Below are 20935 nucleotides of genomic sequence, written 5' to 3' on the forward strand. Positions count from 1 at the left end.
AGTGAAAAGGCCACAAGGAAGATAAATGCAGGTTGTATGCCAATATTTATGACAAAGGATGAAAAGGAGATAAATGAGAAGATCTCACTAAGATGTACCAAACTAAGTCAATGGGAAGGCAGATGGGGATACACATTTAAGTGGTACCTACTCTGTGCCACGCACACAGGGGAGCACTTTAAAAATACTGTCTCATTTGATTGATGTCTGCTCTTTCTCTTATCACACCTCATCTTAAAAGTCACCTCCTTGTGCATGGGAAGAAGTGGCATGGCTTGATGTAAACTGAGGTAAACAAAAGCAGACAAATATCATGCACAGAGACTATACATTGGAAAAAATATAAACAAAACAAATGAAAATGTAATGTTACAAAATTGTAATTAAAAAATCAAGTATTTATCGAATACTCCCAATTGAAAACAGTTCTAAGTGCTGATACACAAATGGAAAACTTGGTCCCAGTTTTCAAAAAGCTCCTGTTCTATGAGGGTAACCCCAAAACAACCCCATAGGAGGTTCTGGCAACAAGCTAGATGGAAAATTCCAATGGCTGTTAGGGAATATCAGCAAAGTATATGGTAATGCATTTCCTTTAATGGCATGTTTATTGATAAAGCCATATTTATCTCTTACATCGAGTCACTTGACAAGTATCAAGTCTGAGTGGTGATAACATTCTCCCCGTGGTCTTCATTTGCTGTAACTGTGGAGGACGTGGGAGCTGTGACATCCACAAAAGCTGCTACCAGGTGGCCCCTCCACAAAGGCTGCTCCTCTAGCTGATGACTGGGGATCAGCCTGGAAGCAGGGTTGATGCTTTGGGACTACTGTTCCTGGATCCAAGATAGTGATAGTCAGATGGTGGATCAGAACCCACCCAGCAAATATCACCCCCATCTCTCCCTCAGGATGTTTGATTTACCAGTCAGGCCAATTTGCCTGGCCTGGTCAGTGGTGGTGGAATGGCAACTGGTTTTGGTGGTGGCAGAGATAGCAGCCTCCTTCTTCAGAGAAGTTGCCCCTGTCAACAATGGCTACAAAGAATGGGATGGAAGAAGGGCTGCTGGTTTGAGGGAGGTGGCAAGGAAGGGAGGCATTGGGGCTCTTAAGCACAGCAGAGTCTTGGGTTGTCACAACTTAGGTCTGAAGGGAGACAGAGGTCAAGGTGGTGGTAGCAGTGGTTCCATCTTCCTGGTATGTGCTGTCCCCATTTCTCCCTCAGGAAGCCTTGTTGCTCTAGCTAGGCTGGTTTATTGAGACCAGGCTTCGTCCTAAAGGATAGATAGGAGAAGGCAGCCTCTACCCCCATCTGTGTAGAGGTACAGGACTCTATGTATTCAACACTGTAAATAATGCTATGGTTTTTTGACATGTTGGTTAGTTTTGCCAAACTGATTACTTCTTCCCTTTTTAAAAAAAAAATAAATTCTTTTTTTTTTTTTAAATAAGTGAATGCTCTCTGGGAGAAGGAGGGAGGATAAAAGCAATGAGAAACAAAACTAAGGGGAAACGCCAAAACCAAAAGATAACAAAATTTTTCAAAAAAAGTAAAAGTTGGATGGCACTAGATATGGTATACCCTGAATAATATCACAGAAAAATTAAAACAATGACATTGTAACAAAGAAGAAACAACTAGTTACTATAATGTGGAAGCTATTTCCAAATCCACTCTCTGGATAGGCAGACAATAGATTTGTTAGAGCAAAGATTAACATGGCAGCTGCAACCACAGATAATTACACAGTGCTTTTAAAATATACAAAGCACTTTACACAAATTATTTCATTTGATATTCACAACAATGATATAAGGTAAGTACTATAGGTATTATTATGGCCCATTTTATATGTAAAGAAAATGTCAGAGAGGTCACACTGCTAAAATTACAAATTCACAAGGGAATTGGTCCAACTGTACCAACTTGATTTATTCAAACCAATTATTTACATAAAAAAATGGGAAATGGAGAAAGGAAAAGATATTGATGCTGTTTAGCAACATCTGGTACAGAAGTTTAATTACTAGAAATGTCACAATGAAGATGTAAAAAAAATACTATTCAAACCACTCAATCAGTAAATAACTGTGTTTAATGATGTTTTGGCTATCAATATAAATTAAGGCATTAAATGCTGTCATGGAGGACATGCATCTCATAGTCAAAACAACAGAATCATATATAGAAAGCGAAGTTATCCGTATGCTCCTATTTATAAATAACATTATGTTGATTTTATCAAGCCAAGGAATTCTATAGAGCCTTGTTAACTTAACTCACAAGCTTCAAAAGGATTTGACCTAATAATTCACACAAAAGGAAAATTTAAGCAAAGAATGCCTGTTTCCAGCTCAATTCAAGTCAACAGACAGGTAAGAGGGAGAACCAGGAAAACAGTGGATGGTATGGAAGCCAAAGGAGAAGTGTAGGACTAGAATGAAAGGATAGTTAACAGTATGGAAAACTACAGAGAGGGCAAGGAGAATAAAGGGATAAAGGCCAAATGGCAAATAACTGGATGAACAGTCACTGACTTGACAGACAACATGATGTATTATATATAATACTCCATGTGGAGTCAGGGAACCTAAATTCAACGATATCCCTGACATCTATTAGTTGTGTAGTCATAGATAAATATCTTAACCTCTAAGAACTTCAGTTTCCTATATGTAAAATGGGTAAAATAATTCCTACATTACTGACATCACAGAGGAGTTGTGAATAAAATACCCTGTGAATCTTAAAGTATTATAAGTATCTTAAAGTATATGATATAGTATTATGATTATTACTGGACCAAAAAACAGGCTGAACAGCATTTTGGAAATTGTTCATCACTTTTAATTCTTCCAAAATGCTCTCTGGAACAAAACCCCACCTTTTTTACACCAATATTCCTCCAGTGAAACTATATGGCTGTGGACTCTTAATACCACAGTCTCTAAAGAATTAGAACCATAGGTTTTAGAACAGAGAGATAGCATTAAAGAGCTGTATACAGCTTGTTACCAACAGTGTAAAAAGGTGATGCACTTCTGGAAAAAGAGGAAAACTATTCATACAGCAAGAGAGAAATATCAGATGTACAGAGCAAATACTGTAATGTTTCCCTATGCAATGTTCAGTGATCTAAAAGCTTCCAGTAAAATTTGTGGGTTTCCTGTAAAAGAATTTAGAAGATGATATGAACAACAGCTGCACAGCAAGAGAAGATATGAAAGGATTATAATCTTCAATATTCTAAGGAATCCCCAAATTGATGAGATCATGGCTCCACTGTGTACATGTCATTTACTGATTTTTAGTGGAATAATATTTTTCTGTTTCAGAAGCTGAGTAAGTTTCCCAACTATGTACAGATTCTTCAAAGTACATATACATGGCTGATTATTTTAAGTCATTTAAATGGTGCAATTCTTGCATATTCAGCATTCTAAAGATTCCTGGATATGCGATCATTAGGAAAAAAAAAAATGGCATCTAGGACTATCCAGCACAATTCGTATCAGTTCTTTATTTCTCAAGTGTGATGAAAAACTATATTATAAGATTCCCTGAATTTCCATCAACAGCTGAATATTTTTCTTATAGAAAATGGCTAGCAGGCTTTTCAGACTCATAACCTCTAACACATCACCAATGCCTTCAAAGATTTGAGAAATCAACAACTAAAATTCACTGACTCCTTTCAGTCCCTAAGATCAAAATAATCTAAATTAGCAGCAGCTCAATCAAAATTCTTATTAAATGCAGTTTATTTTGTGAGGAAAAAAACCCAAGAATTTAAAATTTAAAATTTAATTTTTTTTAAAAAAAATGTAGAGTCATTATCCATCAGTAACACCATTAGCTACATGGCATATTTTAAAGTTAAATGGTTACTTTCTCTAAGGTATGTGAAAACTGTTTTATAAAGGAGATGTCTAAGCCAGTTTTATTCCCTGCCAAATGCTACCACAATATTCACATGACTTTCATTCTCTTGACCAAACAGCTAAGATTTGAGTTAACAACAGGAACAAGATCTACATAATCCTGACCTTGAAATGTTCAACTCTCCCAGTGCATTATAGACAAGAGATGCAACTGTAAGTGTTGTAGAATATCATATTTACCAAGTTCGTCCCAGAGCTGCCTATACTTGTCAGTCATTGCAGTGCCTTGTTGCCTCCAAAGTGAGAGACGGGGGTCAGCCATGAACTGCTCTGTTATCAATGTCAACATTCGAGCGCCATTCGAGTCCCTCATCTTCAACATCTCTCTCACCTAAGGAAAACAGGACACTTACAAATAAATTTGCAAGAAAAACACCACCAAAAGGAAGACTAATTTCTTTTTTAAACAATAAAACTTTGCACTAGCTCTTCCACTGCAAACAGAACAGAGCAGCTATCAATGCCCTCCACCTACAAAATGCTGTGTCTATTGGGCATTTACTTATCTGCATACATGTTGTTTCCCACTAGTAGACTCTAAGCTCCTTGAGGGCAGGGCTAATTTCATCTTTGTTTTTGCATCTCCAGCACCTCACACAGTGTCCAACACATAATTGGTGAGTGTATATAAACTGATTAAAAATGTATCAGAACAACTTTCATGCAGAACTATTTGGTTTATATTTTGTTCTACAAATTTGGACAAGGACAAAAGAATAAACTATTTCACTCATTCAACAAAAATGCATTGTTTTGAAGGCATCTCTCAGAAAGAACCTTCAACATTAGTAAACTTTATATACTTCATATTTATAATGTACACAGAGTAGCAACTACATAGTTCATGCTTCGGCAAATCACAAAAAGTATTGCAGCAAATGCAGATTTTTGAGTATGTAGTTTTACCAAGGCCAAGTTTCAGTATGATTTTACTATTTTGATGAGATGTGGCAAAGGGTCTTTATGACAGCCTACTCTTTTCCATGCTATTGTAAAGCACATAGTGATATGATGATTCTCTAAATGGTTTGTTCCTCATTTCAAAGCCTGGAATTAAAAATGCTACTCAAGAAGATTCACTAGGATGTCTGTTTCCAGGCATATAGTTTACACTTCTGCTTCTGGTTTCATTTAAGAATCTACTCATGATATGTCCTTTAAAGCCTTTATAACTAAAGTCCTCTAAAATAGTATGCAAGATCCTGTGGATTCTTAAAGGCTATGCTGGTAGGAAACAAGCTCCAGAAGGTCCTATAGAAGTCAGGAAAATGTTAAGCAGAGGAATAGATGTTAAATTCTATGTCTGCTGCCTGAAACTGGCCTACCTAAATTCAGAAAGTCTCATCACTAGGTTGGTGCAATGGGGTGAATTTTTCAGGACAGAATAATTTATAAAGACTAACTAAACACATGTTTCAATGGAGGAAGTACCCAAGCCAGTGAAATCATGAATCCTAAGTACTGAAGTATTCCCTTATTGCTACTTTAATAAACAAAACAAAACACTGTTGTTCTGTCTGTTAATTCAGGTGGAATTGATTTTGCAATGGCAAATGGGAAAAGTTGAGAATGCTGGTCCATAAGGTCTTTTGCTCTGCATTAAAATGATTCATGAGCTAAAATTATGAGGACTACTGACTTAGACAAGCTCAGGCTGGCCTCTCCTACAAGCATCTTCTCTTCCTCTGCATTCTCTCATACCATATTCAACATTAATAAAAGGTAATATGAGAATCTCAGAAAACCTCTTGGCTGAGAACATAGGCTAATTTATCCATCTTAGGAATGTGGAGAACACTGTCAAATATTCAGTAACTGCAGCTCAATTGTACACTAGTTTCCTTGTCAATGAAAAACAATGGGAAAGAAAGGGGAGTTTTTATTATAGGCTTACTCTTTCTGTGTAGTGCAGATGGAGAGAGGAAAGGCAAATGTTTAATAAAGCAGCAAATTCCTCAGACATGAGCTTAAGTTCTTGACAGTGAAGTTAACAGAGAAACTGCTTCAGGACTGAAGCCCTATCAGGTAAGAGTTCCCTGAGTTCACATCAGGGAGCCGTAGGGTGAAAAGTCCCTTCAGCTGGTTGACAATAAGAGTCTTGCATGGAGTTTCAAATCATTTCTATCTCAACAGCTTCCCCTCCAGGGGAAAATGACGGGCGACCTGTCAAAAATGCACAGGAGTCTGTTGTCCACATCCAGGCAACTACCAAGATCACTATGAACCCTCAAAGCACCAAGTCTGCACAGTGTGTGAGTCTTATAAATCAAGAAAAATAGGTACACCTGTCTGATAACAAGAGTGGCCCAGTAAACACTAAGAATTATTACTGCAGAAAATAAGTTCTTTCTCAGGACATATCTAGATATAAAGAAACAGACTCACTTATTTTGCTGACTCTTAGTCCAAATGTACTGATTGTCTAGATCAAGATGTCAATGTATTTGTCTTCCTAGTGAGTTTTCTACTCAAAGGGCTCAAGTTAACAAAAGTGTAAATATGGTACCCTCTCTACAATTAGACATATTAATCACAACTACCTAAAGCCAATACTTTGCTATAACTAAAAATATGACAACTGATTTTCAGAATGATTCTTATGCCCTGTAAGATCACTAAAACTTTTTCTGGATTAGCAAAGAAATATGATGATTTTCAGCATAGTCTTATTAAAATATAGATGAACATGTTTTACTATGCTCTAATCCCCCTGAAAATTAATAATTCCTTCTTATTACATACTGCTTAAATATATATTAATTAGAATGTAGGATTAACCTTAATAACCTCATTCCATGACCACATCTGAAAAGAATTTACTACAGTTCTATGGAATAAAAAAAATGGCTTTAATCATCTTAATTGTAAATACAAGTTGCACATATAACCAAATTTACCAAAGAAAAGAAACTGCTCATTTTCTATAAATGAATTTAGTTGCAATTCCAATGACACTGAAAAGGAAGCTGAATTTACTGTTTTCGCAGTATTGTAAAGAATGTAATCCAGTTGCTCTCTCTTGGAGCATGGTACAACAACAAACTTTCTATATGACAGAAACAGGTTATGATGTAAGCTATTAATGAAATTCTTTTAAAAAATTGGCTCTCTGATCCATAAATCTTCATGGAAGTACAAATGTTAAAAACACTTCTTTGTAAATTCTCTTTCATTTACTGTAGGGAAGAAAACAATAAAAATTTACTAACAAGCTAACTTGGGATAGAAAAGCAATGCTTATTAACATAGATGCTGCATTTCTACGCAAATATGAAGTCACTCAAAAAAACCCCATTACTTTAAAAATTAAGCACAGCACATATGATAATAACAACAAAAGTAATCTCCAGGAAATGTGTGATTTGAAAAGGAAGTGGGCTAGTAATAGAGAGCAAGAGAGAAAAGACAGATAACTTGGTTACTACACAGGTATCCAGAAAATGGCAAAAGAGAAAGATTTCCATTGCTTTAAGTTGATCCCCTCTGAAGTATTTAGGGGAGATTAAGAACAAGAAATACAGAGGATGAGAAAGCACAGATGAGTTGCTTATTTATACCTGTGAAAAGCATACTGACACTGGCTCATGATCCAATGAAAGACTGAGGAAACAATAATGATTCATGACTTCTTCAACATATACATAAGTTATCATCATTTTGTAGATGAAAATTTAAGACAAAAATGTTCTAAGTCTTAGAGGTCACCCAAAAGTTAAAGTTTGGGTTGAAATCAAACCATTTCTGAGGATAGTCCATCACTCTGAGCCTGTATTTGTAAGAAAACTAACACATATCATTGGATGAACACCAACAAATATGTGGGTTAGAATTTGTGTGTAGTTCTTTGGTAAAACCCTTACCTTTGCAAAGAGCAAGTTAAGCTGTTTCCCTGATCCATGGTACCCACCCTGGGAAAGGAAGAGTTTAACCTGCTCTTGAACTTGTTCTTCATCTAAGTGCCAGCAGTTTTCGTCATCTATACTAGCACCTGCTGTAGGATCAGGAGCACCTAGAAAAAAACAAAACACAGTATATAACACGTTAATATTCTTGGTTGACAGGAGCATCTGACAAGGTAATTGAAAAATAATTAACAACCTATCTTTAGCCCAAGAAAAACTTTGCTTAATCTCTGTTTCAAGTGCATTGAAGATCAAGATATGTCAAAACGCAAAGTATCTCAAATTCAAAATATTTCAGCTTTCTAAGAATATGCAATTTAAGCAATGCTGAGATGAGTTTACAGATCTGACAGCATGATACGAAATTTAACACGTGGTGTTTATAAAGCTCTAAGATGCAAACTATATAAAAATATTTCTAGAACTTTGGAAAATACGGGAGAAAGAGAAGACTTAGTTGAGTACTTTTTACTGTGTTAATTTAAAGGTCTTTCAATATTACCTTCTGCTACATATATATGAACCACATGCCTTCATAAATCTTCAATTGCAGAAAACAGAAGATTAAAAAGAGAATCAGACCACATGGGAAAAGGCAATACAGCTGTTGTATCAATCCAGGTTGTAGAATTACCTTGCCAAACTGCATAAATATTTTATTGCTTAAGTATGTACAGAAAAGAACAGCTACGTAGACAGCTAGCCCATCTGTGTGCACCCTTTATGCAAAGTTTAAATTACCTAGCTATTCAAGTAGGCAAGATTAATTCTCAATGATTGCTTGTGATTGGGAAAAAGGATACCGTATGAAGAAATGGAATCATAAAATAAAAATATTTAATTGAAAAGACAATGCTATTTCACCATATCCTTAGCTCTAAAAAGCTAGGATGAGATGATGGTGTACTTACAGAACCCTAAAGAGTCAACTAAAAAAATTAACTCAAGCACCTGATAACTTCAGTAAACTAAAAGGAGATAAAATAAATCCATGCAAATCTCAGTATTTCTATGTAGTAGCAATAAAATTCAACAGGAAGAGATAGAAAGAGGAATCCCATTTCAAATCACTACACAATGTACAAAATACTTGAGAGTCTACCTCCTAAGATATACACAAGAATTATTTAAACACAACTACAAGCAACTGTTTACAGAAATAAAGACCTAAATAATTAGAAAAATATTAATTGTTCAAGGGTAGGATGATACAATATAAAAATGACAAGATGTTAATTTACTTATTCAACGTCATATCAAACTTCCAAAGGATTACTTCATACAGTTTTTAAAAAAAAGAAATTTAAAGAGAAGGAGAAAGGATCAAGACTCTTAAGAGAGATAATAAAAAGAAACAGGAATAAAAGGGGTCTGGTAGTGCTAGATTTCAAATTATCCTATAAACAGTAAATACTAAGATGAATACAACACAGAGAAACTAAAGTGTCTAGTAGTCTAGTATTTGACAGAGACAAACAACCAACTAGTGGGATTGGGACCCACTGACAAAAACTACAAAGCAAACTGAATAGGGATATAGAAGAATTATGATTTAGAACAATAACTCACAGCTTATACAAAGAAAAGCTTCCAATGAGTATGTAACATATAAAAAGTCACATCATAAAGAAATTGGAGAAAATGAAAAAAAATACCTATCAGATCCACAGATAGGAAAAAAAATGTGTGATCAAACAAGAAATAGAAATGAGTACAGAAGACTGATAATTCTGATGACATAAAATTTTTGTACCAACAAATCTAATAAAGCAAAGAATAAAAGAAAAACAGAATGGAGGAAAATCTTTGCAGCAAATTTCTCGGGTAATGATCTTATTTCCAAGACATATAAGGCACTGATTCACATTTATTTCAAAAAGGGGAAAAAAAGAGCTTTTCCCCAACTGACAGTCTAAGGATATGAACAAATAATTATCAAGAGGAAAAATTCAGACTCTGTATAGCCATATGAAAAAAAATACTCCAAATTATGACTAATTAGGGTAGTAAAAATTAAAGCAATTTGGAGATTATATCTCTCACCCTTCAGAGTGGCAAACACGACCAAAAAAGGGATATGATAAACCTCACAGCGGCTGTGGGAAAACAGATGATGAACCATTGGTGGACTTGTGAATGGGCATAACCATTATGGAAAGCAATTTGGAATTATAGACAGATACTTACCAAACAGTTCATACCCTTTAATCCATCTATACCACTGTTAGGCCTATACCCAAAGAGATCAAAGACAAAAGGTTTTTTTTTAATCCACAAAAATACTCATAGTAGCTTTCTGTTGTGGCAAAAAAGAAAAAAAAAAGCACAAAAAGGAACAGACAAACAAAAAACCCCAGAAAGTAGAGGATGTCCAAAAAATGAGGAATGGCTGAATAAGTTGTGGTATATGAAAATGATGAAGCACTGTAAGAAATGAGGAAACAGATGTTTTCAGAAAGACATGAACTGAGACAGAATGAAGTGAGCAGAAGCAGAAGAACCATTTATAATGTAATATTATAAAAATGAACAATATTGAGGACTTTTATAAACTAATGGATGAAATAAACAGAACTATGGCAATAACTTATATAATATGTAAGTATGAAAAATTTTTAAAATTTTAAGAACTATGATCAATATAAAAACTATTCATGATTATGAAAGGTCAGATGAAACATTCTCTCTGAGAGAGGTGATGGATTCAGGGTACAGAAAAATCTGTCTGTCTTTATAAAAGAGATAGAATATACCCACTGGCGGAACTTGTTTTGCTATATGTTAATTACAAGAAACTTGTTTTTCTCTTTTTCTTTTTCAATGGGCTAGGGACTGGGAGGAAGGAAAAAACTGAGTTCTATTACTTTTTTTTCAAGTAGGTGGGGGTATTATAGACATAAAATGCTGCATGCACTTCCAGATAAGCTTTACTTTATTACAAAAGAACCCTCATGAAGGGGGAATAATCTGTAAATGCTTTTAATATAAAAATAAAACATGTTAACAAAACTTTAAAAATAAATTAACTAAAAATAATAGCTAGCATTTATACAGGACTTTTGAGGCTTGCTGAGTATTTTACATGCTATCTCATTTGATCCTTGAAAGCCAGAGATTGTTATCAAGTAGCAATAACTGTAAGTGTGAATTTCAATATATTTTCCTTCCCTTCTAATTGTGGAGATGTCAAGGACAGGTAAAACATATTTTAGGACTAAAAGAAATTGAAGTCAGATAACCCATTTTTCTGGTTCAGAACAAAATCACTCTTAAACTACTGCCAAAAAGATAGTCTAATGATCTATCCTTTACCAAAAAATATCCAGGAGAAAAGTTCAAAATCTTTTGCTGATGTGTCTCAAAATTCTTGCTAATATACTAACAATTACCTCCTTAGCAATTTTTAAGCTATCTCTTTGTGCCTTCTTTTCAGTGAAAACCACTAATCATTCTTTCTTTATACATCTGTTTTTATATTCATCTCCAGGCTAAATAAACACAGTTTCCTTAGTATTTCTTCATCAACTACCACCCGTAAGGCAGGGAAGCCAGTGGCCAGGCTTCTTGAAAGAGAGGAAGGAAAAAGTACATGCTAGGCAAATCAAAGCATCGCTACCACTGTATCATTGCCCTTCAGACTCCAAGAAAGACAGTCTGGGGACCCTGAAAATCCAAAAGTCTTGATGACATCAGTGCTTTCTATGCAGTTTCTGAAGACATCATCCTAAGAAGCAACCCCTGTAGAGATGCAATCTGGCAACTACTCCTGCCACTGCTCCTAAGGACCTCGAAAAATATAGTTCCTGCCACCAAAGTCCCTGGCATTATCCAATAGCCCAACATTAAAAAAAAAAAAAAAGACAGGATTTTATCAGGAGAAATATTTAAAAGGAGACATTACTGTCTGCTTTGTTGCTGTACCCCAAGGACAATGGGACCCTTCCATCTAACTTCCCATTTTTATTGTCTACCTACTGGAATATGAGCCCCATGGGGAAAGGGATTGTCTTTTCCATTTATATTCCTAGTATTTAACACTATTACTCTGCACAAAACAAGTGCTTAATAAATGCTCTCCATCCACTCTACCCCCATTCATTCTTCATAGGGGTTATATACTAAAACTTCTGTAATTTTGGTGGTTATCTTCTGAACTTTCTCTAAGTCACTTTTTTCCACTTTTTCCCTTGACTTGATCAGTATGGGGAATTCACTTGTGGAAAGTTACTCTACCAACATAGACCATCAAACGTCTTACAAGTGATAATCTTAAAGAACTGCCTGGTAAACAAGAAGTTAAGTGACTTGTCCAGATTCATACAATCAGTGTATGTTAGAACCAAAGCAAACATCTGATACAGGATATAACAAGTTAATCACATATTCCTGAAAAGCTGAGAGTTGTCTATTTCAGGACCCTTTGGTTATATGTTCTCTTACCATCAATTTTACCTTAAACACTTCAATCATTTTAAGTGGATTTCCATCTGGATAACGGAAAGACCCTGATTTTCACCATGTACATGCAATTCAAAATATACTCAACTCTCATTTCCCATGTTAGGTAAGGTAGGTAGTAGAAAACAGATAATTTTAAAAATGTTTATATCTGGCTCTGGAATGTACTGTATAATTATTGGATTATTTAAGGAATTTTTCCTTATTATAGCTTTTTTAATATTAACTTCAATATAATGTTATGAATGCACAGCTGACACAAAAGCTATTGATATAGATAATTCACTCAGTGAAGCAGTGAGGTGTAACACTACTATGGTGCTTTAAAGTTGACTGGATACTTTCCCCCCACCTAGTAAGGGGGAATTACTTACTAGATAAGGCAAATATTACTATCTCATTTTATTCATGAGAAAATAAGACAGAGATGATAACGGGATTGCTCATGGCCACAGTTAATAACCTTCCAGAGATACAACTAGAACCCAGGTTTTTTGATTATAAAATTGGTGGGGGGTTTTTCCCCAAAGATCTAGACATATATCAGTAAAGTTGAGTTATATTTTGTGTACTGACTAGATGTATATACTATAGGCAAGCCACTTTCTAGGCCTCAGTTTTCTACTCTGTAAAATGAAGGACATAGAGTGGATGATCCCTAACCACTTTAATTCCGTTCCAACTATAAATTCTTGGATTCTATAACCAAGAAGAGATGGTATGTTTATTTGGCAATAAAAAGGAGCCATCCAAGTCAAATGCATTTTGATATAGATAAAGTCTCATTTTCTCTTATAGATGCAAACAAAAGGTAACTAAGTAATGGTGGAAGGTGTAATCAAATACATTTTGAAGTACTAAAGCCTGGAGATTCAAAATCACAGCACATGAAAGCATTTGCTAAGCTTGGTTCCCTAGCATGAAAAAACACTACTACAAATTCCTCCTAACCTATTGGGTTTGAGAACAGAAAAGCACTGAGTAAATGTGTTGCTTATTTTTCTGTACTAAGGACACTAAATTAGAATTATGTATGTGTGTGTATATACTTAGAATTGCATGTGCATTTCTGTGTATGAAATATGGCTTTTTAAGACTTCAATTCCATCATACTTGTAAGCCTTATTTGCTTATAATTGCAAATGTTTTAACTATTTAACTACATAATTAATCTTTGTTGGCCACTTTAAGTTTACTACCAAAGTATAATTCTTCAAAGTTATCTTGTCTCTAGGGAAAGTAAAATTATTTCTCATTTAAAAAAGTAAAAGCATCTTAATTTTCTTTTTACTTTTTCCTGGTACTTGGGAGAAATTTTACTTCTCACCCAATCCTGAGTTAATGGTTTCTTCTCAATGAGACTTGAGTCTACCTCAAGTCTGAAAGAATCAGGAAATTAAAGCCTGAGATTCATTCTTCACCTTTAAACTGGAAGCCCTTGGCCTCCTTTATCTTCTTTAGTTGGGAAGCCAGTCTAATAACTGAATTTTAAGAAACAATAAGCACAATAATGTACAAGGCAAAGAGTTAGATTTTAACTGGAGATCAGTCTGTGTTGCAGACAAAAGATAAAAACAAAACAGTCCCATAAATTCTACTGAGTAGTTGGGGAAATCAGGGAAGATTTCATGGAGGTGTCATCTGAGTAGACCCATTTAGCAAGATAAGAGGTTCAAAATGGCAGAGATGTAGAATAAACATATGGGGAATAATTTGGGTGAAGAGATGGAGGTGGGAGGCAGAACACCAAGTCTGGGAAACAACATACCCAGCTTGACTAAAATGTTGAATTGCTAAGGGAAGTCATATGAAATAGGGCTGGAACCAAACTGTCAATGGCCAGGCTGACAAGTCTATATTTTATGTTAGAAGCAACGAAGGCAAGTGACATATTCAGAGGCCTGCATCTTAAGAGGACTGCCTTAATAGCCCCAATGAAGGATGGTTTAGAAAATGTAGATGATGGGAGGTATGTGTATGTGTGTCTTTGGGGGTGGAGGGGTGAATTAGAAAGCTATTAAAATAGTTTCAGTGAAGAATGATGAGGGCCTGAGGGTGGGAATGCACAGATTCAAGAGATATATAGGTCAAATTGATAAAATTTAGCAAGCAACTCACTAGAAAATGGGGTATGGAGTAAAGGAGGGCAATTTGAGGTTAGCATTAAAGTTAAAAATCTTTTTTTTTATTTAGGAGAACAGAAATATTAGTCACTCAACAAAGAGCTAAGTAGCACTTAGTATGTACTAAGTTCTGGGGATATAAAAAAAAGGCTTTCAAGGAGCTCATATTCTAGTAAGGGAACAACATAAAAACAACTACGTACATACAAGATACAGAGAAAGTGAATGGTAAATAATCTTAAAGGGAAGGCACTAGCATTTGAGGTGGGAGTTGGGAGCTGGAAAAGGCCTCCTCCCTGAATACGGTAGAAATTGAGGTGAGCTTTGAAGGAAGCCAAAAAGTGGAGGTAAGGAAGGAGATCATTCTAAGAATGGCAAACACTCAGTGCAAGAAAAGGAGGCCAGAGATAGAATGTCATGTGTGAAGGACACCAAGAAGGCTGGTGCTGATGGATCATAAAATCCTAGGAGGGGAGTTGAACAAAGATGACTGGGAAGATAGACAATGACCAAGTTGTAAAGGCCTTAAAAGCCAAGAAGAGAATTTTATTTTGATCTTAAGGATAATAAATAATTATTGGAATTAATATTGTGTGTATGTGTGTTAAGACATGGTCAGACCTGCACTATAGGAAAATCACGTTGTTGGGAGAGTGGACGATGCACAGGAGTAGGGACAGTTTGAGGTAGAGAGACTAACCGGAAAGTAATTAAAATAGGCTAGACAGAAGGTGATGAGGGCCTGTATCAGGGTATTGGCTGTGCAAGTGGAGAGAAGGGAACATATACAAGAGATGTTGTGATGACAGAAATGATAAGACTTGACAACAGATAGGCTGTGGGTTGAATGTGGGATGAATAGTTGAGGAAGATATCAAAGTTCCAAGACTTTGTGACTGGGTGGATTTAGTATTCTTGAAAGTAACAGGGAAGTTTAGAGAGGGGAGAACTGAGGGGAAAATAATGGGTTCTGTTTTGTTGAGGGTGAAGTACTACAGGGCATCCAGTTTGAGATGTTCAAGAGGCAGTCGGTAATGCAGGACTAGAGATATACAGATCTGAGACTCATTTGCAAAGAGACGATAGTTGACATGGAAAGTGATGAGCCTATCAAGTGAGTCCCAATGCAGGATTCTTAACCTTTTTTAATGTCATAGACCACTCTGATACCTGGGTGAAGCCTATGAACCCCTTCTCAGAATCATATTTTTAGATATGAGAAATACAAAGCATTGAAAAGGAAACAAGTTATATTGAAATATAGTTACAAAATATGTTTAAAAGAAGTTTATGAACCCCAAGTTAAGAACTCTTGGGATGGAATGGAGAAAGTCTAGGACAGATCTTTAGAAGATATGGTCAGAAGATATGATTTAGATTAAAATGTAGCAAAGGAGACTGAAAACGAATGGGAAAAACAGGCAGGAGGAAAACCAGGAAGAACACAAAACTAGGTCACAAAAACCTAGAGAGAAGAAAGAATACATGAGAAAGGCCAATTAATATTATGTCCAAGGCTGAAAAAAAGGTTAGAAGGATAAAGATTGAGGAAAAAGTCATTACAAGTCAATCAAGAGATAACTGGTAATTTTGGAGAATGCAACGTTATTTGACTGATAGGTCAGAAATAGTACTGAAGAGGGTTTGGAAAAGAGAGAGAGGAGAGGAAGTGGAAGTACTGAGTGTTGATAGCTTTCTCAAGGGGATTAGCCATAAAGAGGAGGAGAGATAAAGGATAACAGCAAGAGGAAATGATCAAACAGAGTGAAGGTTTTTTAAGGAAGAGGGAGATGTGGGCAAGTCTGTCTGTGTCTGGGAAGCAGACAGTAGATGGCATAAGACTAAATATTAATAAGAGAGTAGAGTGACTGAAGGGGTGATCTGCTGGAAAAGATGGGAGGAAGAAAATCATGGGTACAAAAAAGGGCCACTTTTCCAGGTACAATATGAAGATGACAATGGGAAAGACATTTAAGTGATGTGAGGTTAGGCAGGGAAGATGTGAGTAGGAAAGAAAGTTCAATGTAGATTTAAGAGGAAAAAAGCACCATGATATTTGATATGCCAAGTTTGTAGATGATGATGAGACATCCGATACAAATTGGACCAATCCTGGGGGCCACAGAAGACAGGCCAAAATGAACAAGTTTCAAAGGCTAAGAATAGCCAGCAAATAAGTGTTTGCTCATAACTCCATTTAACGCTACACTACTATATAATACACAGTAGTAACTATAAGGAATATGGAAATCACCAGAACTATTACTAGCCACAGAAAGAAATGAGGAGTACTATGCCAACTAATGTTTTAAAATGGAGATCTATGGCTGAACATGGATGACAAATGGTGGTAAGGTAGAGTGGGGGAGGAACAGAGAAGAGGGAATAATATAGGACAATGTATACCATTAAATTTATGACCCAGAAACTGAAGAAGACATTCCACAGGAATCAATTCTCCTTATTGTCTCTTCATCTATACCTGGAATACTTTCCAGTCGAGTTCCATTTACATTTCTTACTGTCAATTCTCATTCCTTTCCTACATGTGCCATCTTAACTGAACCTATCCTTTCTCATGCCTTTCTCTCACTATGCTCTTCCACCTACAGCTATCTTGTTATATAATGACAGTTTCCACTATCCTTGGTTGTTTAAGGCATATTTTTTTTTATTAATTTTTTTATTTTTTTAATGTTTAACAATCACTGCCATACAATTGCGATTTTATCCCTCCCCACCCACCCTCCACTACCTCCCTCCCTCCCCACGACTGCATACAATTCTGTATAGATTCTACATATACTTTCCTATTGAGTATATTTTCACTATAGTCATGCTATGTAGTCAGACTAAGATAAATGAAAGAATCCGTATAACAAATCAGAACATGATACACAAACAGATACACATACACAAACATGATCTGCTACATTATGTGAGTGACTTCCATATTTCTCTCTCTGAGTGTGGAAGGCATTTTGCCTTGAGGTCCACCACTGGGATTTTTTTTTTTTTCAGAAGTTCTTGTGTTATTACAAAAATCTAAGTCTACCAGAAAAAACTCTCACACACTGTGGTTGTTGCTGTGCATAAAGTTCTCCTGGTTCTGCTCCTTTCACTCAGCATCAGGTCATATAAGTCCTTCCAGGCCTCTCTGAAGTCTTCTTGTTCATCATTTCTTATGGCACAATAGTACTCCATTACATTCATATACCATAATTTATTCAGCCATTCCCCAATTGATGGACATCCCCTTGACTTCCAGTTTTTGGCAACTACATAGAGTGCTGCTATAAATATTTTTGTACATGTGGGACCCTTTCCCATTTTTATGATCTCTTGGGGATATAGTCCTAGTAGCGATATTGCTGGGTCAAAGGGTATGCACATTTTTGTAGCCCTTTGGGCATAGTTCCAAATTGCTCTCCAGAATGGTTGGATGCGCTCATAGCTCCACCAACAATGAATTAGTGTTCCAACTCTCCCACATCCTCTCCAGCATTTATCATTTTCTTGTTCTGTCATGTTTGCCAATCTTATAGGTGTGATGTGGTACCTCAGAGTTGTTTTGATTTGCATCTCTCTAACCAATAGTGATTTAGAGCATTTTTTCATATGATTATAGATAGCTTTAATTTCTTCCTCTGAAAATTGCCTGTTCATATCCTTTGACCATTTATCAATTGGGGAATGACTTGTATGATTATACATTTGGGTCAGTTCTCTATATATTCTAGAAATGAGGCCTTTATCCCCGAGCTTAGCTGTAAAAATTTTTTCCCAATTTACTACATCCCTCCGGATTTTGGTTGCATTGGGTTTGGTTGTGCAAAAACTTCTCAGTTTAATGTACTCAAAGTTATCCATTTTGCATTTCATAATGCATTCTCTCTCTCCTTTAGTAAAGAATTCTTCCCTTCTCCATAGATCTGATAAATACACTACTCCTTGCTTCTCCAGTTTATTCATGGTATCAATCTTTATACCTAAATCATGTACCCATTTGGACTTTATTCTTGTGTACGGTGTCAGGTATGGGTCTATGCCTAATTTCCGCCACACTGTTATCCAGTTTTCCCAGCAATTTTTGTCAAACAATGAGTTCTTATCCCAGAAGCTGGGGTCCTTGGGTTTATCAAACAGAAGGTTGCTATATTCCTTGCCTACTGCATCTTGAGTGCCAAGTCTATTCCACTTGTCTACCTCTCTGTTTCTTAGCCAATACCAAGTGGTTTTGATAATTGCTGCTTTATAGTACAGTTTAAGGTCTGGTAGCGCTAGGCCACCTTCCCAAGCATTTCTTTTCATTAGTCCCTTTGATATTCTGGACCTTTTGTTTTTCCAAATGAATTTTGATATTATTTTATCCAGCTCTAGAAAGTAATTGTCTGATAGTTTAATTGGTATGGCACTAAATAAGTATATTAATTTGGGTAGAATTGTCATTTTTATTATATTAGCACGGCCTACCCATGAGCAACTAATGTTTTTCCACTTACTTAAATCTGACTTTATTTGTGCAAAAAGTGTCTTGTAATTGTGTTCATATAGTCCCTGGGTTTGTTTTGGCAGGTAGACTCCTAAGTATTTTATACTGTCTACCCTAACTTTAAATGGGATTTCTCTTTCTATCTCTTGCTGTTGAACTTTGTTGCTAATATATAGGAATGCAGAGGATTTGTGTGGGTTTATTTTGTACCCTGCAACTTTGCCAAAGTTGTTTATTAATTCAAGTAATTTTTTACTTGAATCTCTGGGATTCTCTAGGTAAATCATCATATCATCTGCAAAGAGTGATAACTTAGTTTCTTCTTTGGCTATTCTAATTCCTTGAATATCTTTATCTTGTCTAATTGCTACAGCTAACATTTCTAGTACCATATTGAATAATAGTGGTGATAATGGACAACCTTGTTTCACCCCTGATCTTATTGGGAATGCATCTAGCTTATCCCCATTGCATATAATGCTTGCTGAAGGTTTTAGATAGATACTGCTTATTATTTTATGGAAAGTTCCCTTTATTCCTACGTTCTCCAATGTTTTTAGTAGGAATGGATGTTGTATTTTGTCAAAAGCTTTTTCTGCATCTATTGAGATAATCATGTGGTTTTTGTTAGCTTTGTTGTTGATGTGATCGATAATGCTAATAGTTTTCTGTTTAAGGCATATTTTAAGGAATTAGGAGCAAGGAGTTAAAATCAAGCCATGTATCAGCCCAAGAATGTTATGTGTACTATAAAATAACCACAAGTCAGAGCTTCTTGTCCTATTACAATTCCTTTCTGAACAGGAATCACATAGTGGGAGTACAGACATGAGGTCTGTATCTACAAACATTCTCTTTTTTGCTTTTGGGTTGAGAAAGACAGAAGAGAAAATTTGAAGACCTATGGCTTAGGTTTAAAAAGAACTAGAATTAGAATTTTAAGCCCTATGCTTAGAATTAGAATAAAAGAAAAGACCCAGAATTGGAATAAGAGAAAAAGATAGATGGATCATCTAGTCCAACTTTCTCATTTTACATCTGAAGGCACTGACGCCCCACAAAAGTAAAGTGGATTGTTAAAAATCCCAATAATAGTGAGTAAGAAAGAAAGGATCTGAACCCAGGTCTTTGGACTAAGAACTCAGTGTGCTTTCCCCTACAAACACATTGACTGTGAGGGTCCCTTTATCTCAAACTGACACTTTTCAGGCATACTAAAAGAAAAATTTTTAAAAAGAACAAAATTACATCTCTCCATAATTTCATACTTCTGTGCTTCTGATGTACCACATGAAAAGTACCCTAACATTTAAAAAATAGAGTAACAAAGTGTTAGAATCAAGCAAATAATCTTTACTCTGTACTACACAGGATAATAGGTTTAAAGCTGGAAAACACTTTAGGTCATTAAGTCCAACCCTATCATTTTGCATGTGAAGAAACTGAAGGCCAGAGTGACTGAGCCAGGACTATGTAGGTGTGGGCACTATCTGGACTCAAATTCAGGTCTACTGACTCTAACTACAATGCTCTTTACACTAACTAACAGTGCTGCGCTAATGTTCTGGAGATCTATGGTTTTATGTTCAATGGAGAAAAACCATAAACAGCAGTACACTAGTGCCCATCCTCTTTCCTGATTTCAACAAACAACTTTTACTGCTTCTCTACATTTTTCTCAGCAACGCAGCTTTTCCCAAGGGAAGCTTTCAACTCTGATGTATCACTGTTGTTTCCTGTTAAAATTAAAATTTCAAACTCACTCTTTTCAGATGGCATGCAGATAGCAGTTTTCTACATTGTGAAGGAGATTAATTTAGCTTCTTTAGAGAACTTATAGAATAATTTTACTACTTGTTGGTTCTGAACACAGGAACGTTATGTCTGTGGGTTACAGAGATAGTTGTACATCTGTTGCAAATTGAAGGCAAAATCTGTACATTAGCCATTGGCAGAAAGGGTTGGTGAAATGAAAGAGGAAAAATCAGAGATTTATGTATTTTTAAAAATATTTTTAA

At 35.7% G+C, this 20935-nt stretch overlaps 1 protein-coding gene across 1 annotated transcript in view; it reads right to left on the reverse strand.

The window, feature by feature from the left end:
• Positions 1–20935, reverse strand: part of ZSWIM6 (zinc finger SWIM-type containing 6) — a 212778-nt gene that overhangs the window by 46745 nt on the left and 145098 nt on the right. Inside the window, exons 3-4 of the mRNA XM_072605559.1 lie at positions 7803–7951; positions 4123–4273 (exon numbers count right to left, since the gene is read on the reverse strand). Coding sequence (XP_072461660.1) covers positions 4123–4273; positions 7803–7951 — 300 coding nt within the window. The remainder of the gene's footprint in view (positions 1–4122; positions 4274–7802; positions 7952–20935) is intronic.

The sequence above is a fragment of the Notamacropus eugenii genome, chromosome 4 (genome assembly GCF_028372415.1).
Source record: "Notamacropus eugenii isolate mMacEug1 chromosome 4, mMacEug1.pri_v2, whole genome shotgun sequence".
Classification (NCBI taxonomy): Eukaryota; Metazoa; Chordata; class Mammalia; order Diprotodontia; family Macropodidae; genus Notamacropus; species Notamacropus eugenii.